This window comes from Microplitis mediator, chromosome 2 (genome assembly GCF_029852145.1).
Source record: "Microplitis mediator isolate UGA2020A chromosome 2, iyMicMedi2.1, whole genome shotgun sequence".
NCBI classification, from domain to species: Eukaryota; Metazoa; Arthropoda; class Insecta; order Hymenoptera; family Braconidae; genus Microplitis; species Microplitis mediator.
In genome coordinates this window covers 9972764-9985250 of record NC_079970.1, presented here as the reverse complement: position 1 = coordinate 9985250, position 12487 = coordinate 9972764, and the positions used below count along the sequence as shown (strand labels likewise).

The 12487-nt window shown below is 33.2% G+C and overlaps 1 protein-coding gene across 4 annotated transcripts in view; it reads right to left on the bottom strand.

Moving 5' to 3' along the window:
• Positions 1 to 12487, bottom strand: part of LOC130663852 (sorting nexin-13-like) — a 39263-nt gene that overhangs the window by 5355 nt on the left and 21421 nt on the right. The window contains exon 9 of one of the 4 annotated variants that reach the window (XM_057463358.1): positions 3684 to 4215. The exons of 1 other annotated variant lie outside the window; for it this stretch is intronic. In XM_057463358.1, coding sequence (XP_057319341.1) covers positions 3885 to 4215 — 331 coding nt within the window. In that variant the 3' untranslated portion in view covers positions 3684 to 3884. Of the gene's footprint in view, positions 1 to 3683; positions 4216 to 6442; positions 6955 to 12487 lie in introns of those variants that run through there. 2 more of the 4 variants (XM_057463362.1, XM_057463360.1) reach the window with 2 other exon arrangements.

The window sequence follows — 12487 nt, the reverse complement described above, 5'->3', positions numbered from 1 at the left end:
TGTGTTTTAGGGTAATTCATTCTAGACCAACATTTTTTTTTCTAAGTTCTACTCAAAAATCTTGTCGCATATGAAAAATAAAAAATTCTGGCCAAATTTGAGCTTTTAATTCCGATTTTTAAAGATCGTTCAACGAACTTTTTTTTTCCCTTTTAAGTTTTCCCATTTAAATAACATGGGGATTTTTTTTTTTTTTTCATTCTTTGCTTCTGCAGCTCGCCAAGGAATTTTTTCGAAATGTCGTGCTAATGTTATTATAGTAGGCTAAATTTTCTGAAAATCAATCTAAAAAAAAAAAAATTGTCATTTAAAGATTTTGTCTATTACCAATAGTTTCGTATCTCAGTGCATTAAAATCGAATTTCTACAAAAATGCTATTTTGCGACGTTAATTATGATGAAGATAAGTATTGAACTTACAGACTCGACTGAATTAACTTTTTTGCAACGAATATAGTTTACTCTGATAACGCTAGCAAGATATTTCGAAAAAAAAATACTTCGACGGGTTGCGAAAGCAAAGAATGTAAAAAAAAAATTTCCCTAGTTATTTAAATGGAACAATTATAAGTTTGTTGAGTGACCTCTAAAAATAAGAATTAAAAGCTCAAATTTGGTGAGAATTTTTTATTTTTCATATGCGACAAGATTTTTAAGTGGGACTTGAAAAAAAAAAATGTTGGTCTAGTATGAATCACCCTAATATATATTTTTTTTACGACAAAAATTATGATACAATTTATACATATTACATCTTTGAATATTTATGGAATGACTTTACATAGTTATTGACAATTAATAAATAACAACTTTTAGTGGCGTAATATTTAACCCGCAGGCAAAATATCCGCGACATAATACCCTCAAACCAAAATACCCTTCCCTCTAAAAATGAATTAGAGAAATTTACTGCGAATTAGTGGATAGTCACTATTGCTGCAGTTATAAGTATACCAAAAATTCAACCAGTGGTATACTTATAACTGGTTCCCAGTGAATATTCACTAATTCGAAGTGAATTTCACTGATTCATTTTTAGAGACTTGACAAAATATTTAGAAAAATAATATATTTGTTTTGGATAGTACTGTTACCCTTCTCTCACGTCTCTTGTATGTGTCAAACAACAAATAAAATAAGAAAAATCGATTTTTAATATATTTTGATTAAAGAGTAATAAGCATTATTGGTAATTGTGTTAAATCGGGGCCCCATGCATCTGTTAATAACAAACAAAATCCATTTTTAGACAAATGACTTTGAAACAAGATTTATCAGCAAGTATATGTCGGCGGATTGCTGGTATATTTGCTTAATTATAGGTGGGTAAATATCAATAACTTATGAATTTATATATTAAGTAGAAAAGATGTTTAACTTCAAAATTATTTTTCATATTTTTAAGATCGATGTCATCATACACTATTTGACAGAATTTTCTTTTTTTACAAACGTAATATATGCAAAAATGTTGCAGATATTTTATCGACAGGTATTTGGATTTGCGAGTATTTTATATCAACAGGTATTTTGACGGCGAATATTCCCTGATTAAAAGAAACGATTCGATTTCACTAGTATATAGATGTACATTCATCATTGAGTGAATCGTTTTGTTTAATCAGAGTTTTTTTATCAGTAGGTATTTTGTCGCGGGTATTTGGGCTGAGGGTCGAATGTCGTGACAACAATACTTTTAACATAATAACAAATATATCCAATAACATTTTTAAATGTTTAATACCATTACAACAAGCAACTTTTAAGAAGCTTAATTGAACATTTTTTTTGTATAGTTTAAAGTTTTGGCCACTAATATACTTGTTTACTATATTAATTATCGATTATCTAACTTAAAGAAAGTATCTTTTTTATCATTATATTGTGCCCACTCATATATATATATATATATATATATATATTTTTTGTTTTATTTGAATATTATTGATTTTTTTCCATTTTCTAAGTTTAAAAAATAATTCGTGAGTTAAAGTTGTAATTAAAAATAACAGAGATTCATTTCCTTATATAATTGTAATAAATGAATATATATAATGAAGAATTAGAAAATATTTTCAAACTATTTGATAACAGAATAGGAAAAAACCTTAACAAATATTTGCACATATTAGTCTAGTCGAGAAGATAAAAACCTGCAAAAAATAGTTAAAGGTCTCCTAAAAATATGGTTGATGGATTAAACGATCCGGAATGGCGTCTAAAAAAAAGCGTTTTTTGGATTTTTTTTGGAAAAGAAAATTACAATTGTTATTAACAAAAAACCGTTAATGAATTAGCCGTCCAGATTTTTGGGCAAATCTAAAAAAGTATAAGTGATAGCTCAAATATTAAAAAAGTTTCTGAAAGGACAGAAAATTTTAGTACATTTAGTTACAGCAATTTGTTTGTTGACAAATCGAGTCAGTGCTTAAACTTTGTCGTGCTCTAAAATCCAGATGTTTTTTAAAAAATTGAAAAAAATTTTTTTTGCTATATTGTTGCAGGTTGCTGTTTTTGTAATTTTTTTATGGTCTAGAAAAAAATAAAAATAAAAAAAAATTGTTTATACCAAATAAATGAATAAATTGTTGACAAAAAATTTTTTTTTTTGCCATTATATTTAGAAATGCAAATTATGATTTAAAAAAAAAACGATTCCTTAATTATTTATTCAAATAATCAAAATATGAAAAAAAACGATTATAAACAATAAGGTATTGTTTTTAAGAAAACATTTTTTTTTTAAATCATTATTTTCTTACGCTCACAATATGGTGAAAAAAAATTTTTCAAAAATATTTAATTAATAAAAAATGTATAAACAAATGGCATGAAAAAATTTTAAAAGTAATCATATACTGCCTAACAAGTATATGAAATCAGTAATAGCTTAAAATTATTTAAAATACATTATTTAAAATTTTAATTTTTTTGTTACTTCAAAAATTAATAATTAATGAAGTAAAAATATTTTACAAACTTTCATGACGTCATCTTGTTGAGTATGTTCATAAAAAGGGCTCCAAGAAGCAAAAAATTTATAGATTAATTATTTAAACTTTTATACCGCCTTTTATGACAACACAAACCCGTAAAAAAAAATGCTGATTAACAATTGAATAACTTTTTGAAAAATGGTGATACAACTTTTATTACCGCGGAATCATATTATTTGAAGTATCTAAATGACACCAGAATTTAAAAAAATTTTTTAATTAATATTTAATTGCATAAATAAATTATTTAACAACTACGCTCACTAGAGTGGCGGCGCGCGCATGCCGAAACTGCCGCGCAAAAGCCGGTTTTCAACGTTAAATTAAAATTATAAATAATGGAGCTAAAATTCAGGGAGTCAAGAACTTTTTTACTAAAATTTTCTGTCCTTTCAGAAACTTTTTTAATATTTGAGCTATCACTTATACTTTTTTAGATTTGCCCAAAAATCTGGACGGCTAATTCATTAACGGTTTTTTGTTAATAACAATTGTAATTTTCTTTTCCAAAAAAAATCCAAAAAACGCTTTTTTTTAGACGCCATTCCGGATCGTTTAATCCATCAACCATATTTTTAGGAGACCTTTAACTATTTTTTGCAGGTTTTTATCTTCTCGACTATATATATATATATATATATATATATATATATATATATATATATATATATATATATATTAGGATGTGCCATTTTGAGGCGACTTTTGTTTTCAACAAAAAGACAGGCTGAAAACTCACAAGAAGGTGAGAAATGAAGCCTGTTAAAAGCGGAGCTCTTAATATTAATATTTTAATATTAATTTTTTAAATATTAAAATCGATAAAAGTAATATATTTGACAATTAAAATTTAATTTTTGTTCAAATATCACTAACAATATATGACTATTATAGAGAATTAGCTTTTTTACTTTTAACTCTTGGCGAAACTGAGTATAATTTGTGAATAATTGTAACTAAATCATTTTGAGGAAATAAATTTTCAATAATACCCTCAAATAGTACATATAATAATCTTCTATTGAGTACTGGACGCTGAAAGAGTTCAAATACTCGTAATAATCCTCGTCTAGTTGTTTCACTACCAATAATATGTTTCAATTCATCCGAGAGACACGAAAGAAGTGCAACTTTAGCCGCAACTCGTGTTCTATATTTTGTGTCGTTATCCCGAGGCAGTTTAGCTTCGGCTCTCACTCCATTTGGCCAATAACTTTGTCTTTAAAAAAAAAATAAATTATTAATAATACTTTGAAATCAATTACTCATAAATCTTGAATGTAATTACATATAACAATAAAGTAAATACTCAAAAAATCGAACACTTAAGGTTATATCCGAACTTTAAGTAAGTTCACAAGTAATAATATGGATATGAAACACTTTCATAATTATTATGATAATTAAATATAATAATAATTAAATTTATAAATGGTTTAGTTTAAACTACTAATAGAATTTCAAATCATTTATTATACTACGTAAGAATAGAGTATTATCTTAAAATTTTTTTAAATAAGAAATTTCTTACAATGTTACACGGTTGGCTCCAAAAAATTTTTTAGGGATTTCAATGATATACTGTGAAAAACAAGGTACTGACATCAAACTCCTTAAGAGTTTGAGAAATATCCTTTTCAGTGAAACCAAATTCGTTTGAACGAAAAAAAACTAGTTTGTCTCAAGAAAATCATTTTTATTGAATTAAAATCTCTACTCGATTATAAGAAATTGCTTAAGCACCTGAGAAAAAATCGTCATGCACGATCATGCTTGATAGTTCATGCATGGTAGTGCATGATTCATACATGATTCAGACATGCTCGTGTATGGCCCAGACATGGCTTTCCATGATTCATATATCACAGATATATGGCAAAAAATCTTCATCAATTTTTATATAATACACTGGTCACAAAAAATAGGGGATAGAAAAAAAATTCGAAATTTTTGGGTGATTTTCAACATGGTATAACTCGGTGAAAAATGGTCGTAGAAAAAAAAAAAAAAGCAAATTGTAGCCTCAAGCTTCTAGTTTTCAGATCTGGACCTCAAATTTTTTTATCTTACACGGTTCCGGATGCTCTTGAGAAAACCGACGAAAAAAAAATTTTTACAATTTTTGCTCGTCTTCGAACAAGTCTATGGGCTTCAATAAATTTTTTGGCTAATTCGACCTTATGGCTCTTTTAGGAAATTTTATGCCCTTTAATTTGGCAGCCTACAAAAGTCTCTACGACGATTTGGCGCCGAGATCATTGATCAAAGCAAAAAAGTCCATTTTGGCTTTGGTAATCAATAACTCCGGACGTATTGGTCGTACAGAGAATGGAAGTAAGGTTTTGGAAACTGGAAAACATTCTCTATAAAGCAAAATTAGTGGCATTTGATAGACAAATTTTTTTGGAAGCGATAATGTTTATTAAAAAACAGGCCAAAATTCACATATTTAAGGATATTCGGAAATCTTGCTATAACTTTGGATATAACGGATGAACAAAGGCTATCGTCGTTTTTTTTTTTCAACCTCAAAGTGTCCTGAAAAAACCATGAAAATTTCAAAGCTCTGCGATTTTTCTTTCTTGGTGTCCGAAGCTTTAAAATTATCGATTTTTCCAAAAATCGCCATAATTGGTAGTTTCTCGGTTTTTGTTCATTTTTTCGATTTGAAAATGTTTTTTTTACCGATAATCTTCATTTTTCGATTAAAAGGATCGATTGTCAAAAAAATTGAAAAAAAAAAAATTTTGAAAAAAATTTTTTTTTTTCAAATTTTTTTTTTTTGTTGGATCTGCAATGATTTATCATTGTCAAAAAAAATTCCTAAAATTTTTTTTACCGCCGGCATTAGAGTTATCCAAAGCGTATGTTTGTTAAGTTGACATTTAAAGCAGATGCAGTTACAGCGGTAAAAAAAATTTTAGGAATTTTTTTTGACAATGATAAATCATTGCAGATACAACAAAAAAAAAAATTTTGAAAAAAAAAAAAAAATTTTCAAAATTTTTTTTTTTTCAATTTTTTTCGATAATCGATCTTTTTGAGCGAAGAAATGAAGATTATCGGTAAAAAAAAACATTTTCAAATCGAAAAAATGAACAAAAACCGAGAAACTACCAATTATGGTGATTTTTGACAAAATCGATAAATTTAAAGCTTCGGGACACTAAGACAGAAAAATCGCAGCGATTTGAAATTTTCAGGGTTTTTTCAGGACACTTTGAGGTTGAAAAAAAGACAAAGATATCCTTTGTTCATACGTTATATCTAAAGTTATAGCAAGATTTCCGAATATCCTTAAATTTGTGAATTTTGACCTGTTTTTGACTAAACAGTATCGCTTTAAAAAAAATTTTTCTATCAAATGCCACTAATTTTGCTTTATAGAGAATGTTTTCCAGTTTTCAAAACCCTGCTTCCATTCTCTATACGACCAATACATCCGGAGTTATTGATTATCAAAGCCAAAATGGATTTTTTTAATTGATCAATGATAACTCGGCGCCAAATCGTCGTAGAAACTTTTTCAGGCCACCAAATTAAAGGGCATAAAATTTCCTAGAAAAGTCAGACAGTCGGATTATTAAAAAAAATTTATTGTCGCCCATAGAGGTATTAAAAGACCAGCAAAAATTTTGAAAATTTTATTTTCGTTGGTTTTCTTATGATTCCTCCGTAACCGTACATGATAAAAAATTTTAAGGTCCAGATCTGAAAACTAGAAACTTGAGGCTACAATTTGCTTTTTTTAATTTTCTTATACGACCATTTTTCACCGGGTTACAGCATGTTGAAAATCACCTAAAAATTTCGGATTTTTTTCTATCCCTTAATTTCTGTGACGAGTGTATGAATAATCTGTTTCAATTTATAATCCAACTTTAAAGCGTGATATCTTCGAAACGGCTTGACTGACGAAAATCTTTGTTCACTCCTTTTTTACAGTGCGTTTAATTTCCTGAAAGAAAATGTTTTCATCAATCTTATTCAGTGATTCGTTGTCAAGTTACAATGTTCCAAAGTTGAAAAAAAATTTTTCCTTTGTTTTTCCTATGTTTTTCCTTTAAGTATTAATATCAAGGGCTCATCTTTTAACAGGGTCTTTGTCTATAGGAATACTCTGTCGATTTTTCAATGTTCTTCGAGAAAAAAAAAACGTTGATTTTTTTTAAACACTCTACTGTGGGTATTCGGATTCCCATTTTGGCATGGTGCAGATTGCCATGGGAAATCGAGGTAAAAATCCACATGAGATTTCATACGATTCCCATATGGATTTGGCATGGTGTGGATTCTAATAGGAACCCATGTGCGGGTCTATATCGGGATCTATGCTTGAATACTATATAGAAAACCATATGGGAATCCATCTGAAAACGCCATGTGGGAACACATAGAAATCTAGGCTGGATTCCCATACGGATTTTTTTGAGAGACCCGGGAAAAAATTAGCATGCATGATCATGCATGATTCAGGCAAGACCAAGCGTGAATCATGCATGAGCCTTGCACGATCAATCATTAAAAATATTTTTAAAAATTATTTAATCAATATCCATGATTAAAAACTCCGATTGAACCGATTGAATACGATTAAAATCCGATCGAGCTTCAATCGGATTTAATTGAAGTTTTTAATTAGGGATAATCATATATTTTTGATGAAAAACTTTAAATAATTAAACATTTGAGTTCCGACTTAGATTAAAACCTGAAAATTCTCCTACGTTCGTATATAAGAGCGCTGACTATGTCAAGCTTAATAGTTTTTTTCTTAGAACGAACTGGATTGATGTCAGAAGTTTTTGTTACAGTGTTATCAAATTTTTTGATATAATACCGTAAGATGGACGGTAGAGTTTTAAAGCCCGATCTAAGAGCTACCACAATTTTGGAGCTCTTATAATACTTGAAAATTGGCATATTTGTTATTTTATCGCTTTCACGGTATACAACAACTCACCTAACATTGAAATGCAAGTAGTTTGGACGGTTTCAGCCTCTTTCTACTAGTATAGTATTGAGCGAAGCCCGCTAAAAAGTTTTAGCTTGGTTCGTACCAGTGTAAGGCGTAGCCCAAGGTTAACCTCATAACAGTCGGTTAAAAAAAAAAAAAATACGACATTGAGTTTTTGGTAGTAATAATAATAAATTTTTCGAGTTTTAAGCCTGTGGATCTTTAAGGTCAAAGACGTGAAACTTTTCATTTTTGACACTCCCGTAAACCTCTATAAAAGATCTTTCTGAAACAAATTTACACCATTCAGTATCTCTTCGCAGAGCAAATATTTGTCATATAGGCTTATATATGATTATACCTAGCCTTTATCGGCCAGGTCTGATCAGATCTAATCTATAAAATTAGGATTTTTTTCAAAAAGTGAAGAAAAAAGTAGAAGATCCCTATAAATAGTTTTATTGTAATTTTTTTTCAAAAACCACCCAAAAACAAAGAAAATAAAAAAAATTGCCATTTGGTCTATTTTTGACCAAGTCACAGGCTTTCGAAAAAGAAATTATTTATTATTTATTTATTTATTAAACCAATTTAGACTATCAGCCTGTTACAGGTTCCCCTCTCGGGGTTCACACAATTATACAGATACATAAAAATCATGCCTGTAGGACTTCTTATACTCTTAAACTCATAAATATATACATTGATTTTAAGTACTCTGAAGTGTGATCTGAAATAACTCAAAAATAAACTTTATGCAAAAAATAAAATATAAGAAAAAGAAAACAAATTCTGAAAGTTATTTATATTAAATCGTTGATAATTATAAATTGTCAGTTGTCAGTTCGGATTACAGTTACTGCACTCGGTCCTTCTTCTTGCACAGTTTCCCGTTGGATCGTATTAGCTTTTCTATACAGTTAGTCCATCATTCATTCAGCACAAATGCTCTGAGTTTAAAACAGCCAGCGACATAATCGTATAGCTCATATAGCTCCTGCATATCCGACGGTTGTATGATGAAAATTATCGGCTTAGAATAATACTGACTAGGGCGTAGCTGTGAGTACAAAGGGCATGAGCAAACGATATGGTGAATGGTTTCTAGTTCTTGCTTGTTGCATATCAAACAGTTCTGATTGGTGTCGATTTTATACGAGATCTTATTACACGTTAGTGTAACTACTCCATTGCCGGATAGATGAATTTGGGCCAGCAGTCTCAAGCGATTGATTGGTGCCTTCCAGCGGAGGTAGTCGCGCAGTTATTTGCGGTTAACTGGAACAGACTGTCATAAAAAGTGGCACTAGCTGTGGCGATCCTATGACTATCCTCGATGAAACGTTTCTCCTCTAGCATAGCTAGAGTTTGAGTAGTTGTCGCTTTGATGGCCACCCCAGAAGAGCTGGTTAAAAGGTCGCCAGCGCCTATTTCTAGCAGTTTCGACTCAAGTCCAGAATACCAATTATGCCGTGGTGAGTTATTGGTGCTACTGTCTAGTAAAACCAGAAGATTCAAGCTCTTCTTAGGGTACCTTGTGTCCGGGAGGTCCTTAATTTTAGCCCAATATAGTAAAGCTCTTTTCATTATTTGCTGCTCTAGGGATGCCGAGGCCGTCTCCCTTCTCAGCAAATAACCCGCTGTGCTCTTGGGAAGGTAGAGTAAATTCTTATAGAATTGGCGTTGAATTCTGTCCAAGTCCTCAGTGTGCCTCAAACCCGAAATGGCCGATGCATACAGTGCTGTTGCTGCTACCATAGCGTTAAACAAAATAATTCTTTGCTGCCAAACCTCTGTTCTGCTGGCACATAGCATACTCCACATGGTATTCGCAGCTATTCTCGCTCTCGTTGTAAAATGTTGAACCGCATTGTTAAACAGACCTGATGCACTGAAGGGGACCTCGAGATATGTGAATTGTTTCACAACCTCTATCGGTTGACCTTGATATTTCAGAACACGCAGTTTTGGGAGTCTTCCCGATTTTTTGAAGACCATAGTTTTAGTTTTAGCAACATTTACGTTCAATCGGTCGATCTTACAGTACTTCTCAAACGTTCTCAGCAAGTTTTGCATTTTCACCACGTCCTCAGCTATTAGAGTCGTGTCATCCGCAAAGAGCAATATTAGCATCTTCTCGGTCACCTCGTAGTGCCCTTCTGCCACAAAAAAGTCATTAATATCCGCTAATAGCAAAATAAATAGAAGGGGACTTAAAGGGTCTCCTTGCAGTACTCCCTCGGTGATGTCAACGAATTCGGTGAATGATGTCTGGTTTACTTTTACACAAAACCCAGCTTTGTCGTATAAGTTCTTGATAGCTCTGATTAGTTGGCTGCTCACTCCCAGTTCAAACAGTTTCTTCCATAATACGTCATGTGCGACTGAGTCGAATGCTCTGCGGAAGTCGATAAAGGTAACGAACAATCGGCCATTCCTCGCCAGTGCTGCTGCAATTTTTGCCGACAAAATAAAAATGTTGTCTTCACTCGATCTTGCCGCTCTAAATCCATTCTGGCCTTCTGGAAGAACACCGGCCTCCTCAGCCCAACGGTAGAGTCTGCGCGCTAACAGGGTAGTGAAAATCTTTGCACTGACGTTAGCAAGCGCGATTCCGCGGTAGTTTAATGGGTCCAGTTCATCGCCCTTTTTATACAGCATCGTGATGTTAGATTTACACCACTCCTCGGGCACTCTACCAGAAGTCAGTATCTCGTTGAATAAGTCTGTTAAATAAATGATACAGCATTCTTGCAACTCTTTGTAGAACTCAGCAGGTATGCCGTCCGGCCCTGGACTTTTATTGTTCTTAGCCTTAGCTAGAATGTTCTTCACCTCCTCCAGGGTAACGTTGCGATTAAGCAACGGGTGCCGGCAGTCCTGGAAACAGCGGTTATCATCTGCTTTCGGTGGCATAGCGTTGTTATAAAAATCTTCCCACTGGTTTATTGTTATCGGGTTAGGTTTTGTTGAAGCTGGGTTGTATTTCCTTATGGTTTTCCAAAAGCTCTGCATATCTCTAGCCTTTGACAGCTCTTCTTGCGCCTCAGTAGCATGTTTTTTCTTCGCCTTTCTTACCACGTCAACATGAGCGTTGCGAGCTGCAATGTACTGTTTTTTAAGCTGTTCACCACCATACTCGAACCATTTTCTTTGGGCTCTATGCTCTTTTCTCTTCGATTGCACACAATCCCGGTTGAATCATAGATTTTTGGCCCGCCCGCGTCTACCACTTTGTATAACTCGCAACATGTTCACTTTCAATGACGCTGTCTTAATCGCTGATGCTATACAACTCGCCATTCCTTCTACGCTATCCGACTTCGATGGCTGAATATCTGCTAGTTCCTTCCGGTATTGCTCTACTCCATCTCTGTCCTATCAAAAAACTGAAATCTTAGCGCTGCTGGGCTGATTCGTCGTGACCTGTTGGTTGTCCTCCAACTCTGTTACTGCAACCACTGGCCAATGATCAGATAACCCCATGTGGGGTATGTAAAAGTCGGTAAATAATTCCAAGTAGTCAGCTTTGGCCCAGATCTGGTCAATTACTGATGTTCCCATATTACCTACGAAGGTCACCCCACCACATTCATCTGACATGGAGCGACCGTTGAGTGCTACCAATCCCAGTTCCTCCATCGCCTCTACCAACGCTACTCCATTTTTGTTGATCATCGGGTCCATTGAAACTCTCGTTCCTGTTAAATATGCTGAGCCAACTAACTCATCGTCCAGCTGGTTACTGTCACCGGTTCTAGAGTTAAAGTAGCCTCCAACCACCAGGGCACACCCCTCCACAATCGTCCATTCTCTTAACGACTCCACCAACACTTCCAGTCTGAGCTTGAAAAATATGTCTTTCAGGTACACGTTTACGACAATTAAATCTTAACCGCTCACATTCCCTTTTACTGCTATCCACATGCTGTTTGACTCCAGTAGGGTGGGGCATTTAAATTTGTTTTTGTCAATTAACAGAGCCAATCCACCACTGCCCCTACCCACTGCATGCTCTTTTGTGGCCGGGGACTGATAGCACTCCATATGACTCATGAACACCGGTACTTTAAACTGTGACGTTGCCCATGTCTCAGAGAGACCAACCACCAAGCAGTCTGAAATTAGATTACGCTCATCATCACTATCGAGTGCAAAGAAATTACTTACTCCTCTTAGATTCCAGAAAAGACATTTAGGTCCTAATATTGCACTGCTGTTGCTACTAATTGAGCTCCTATGACTTACGTTCTGTTGGCTACGACTATCCACTGATTTGGTTGAATGAGGATTAGAGAGTGTGTTGGCTACTCTGAACTGACTTGCTATTTGCTAATTTGACAAGTGCTCCTGACTTCTTACAGGAGATGTGTTTTCCCGTTGCGGGACCAGGCCCTTGGCATCCTCCCACACTAATTTGACACCATCAACTTCCAGGCTTCTGTATCTGACATGAACTTTTTTACCTTTACGTGCCTCTTCTCCTGCTATATCCCTTATCTTTCGTTGTATGTCTCTCTCATTCTGGGTCTGA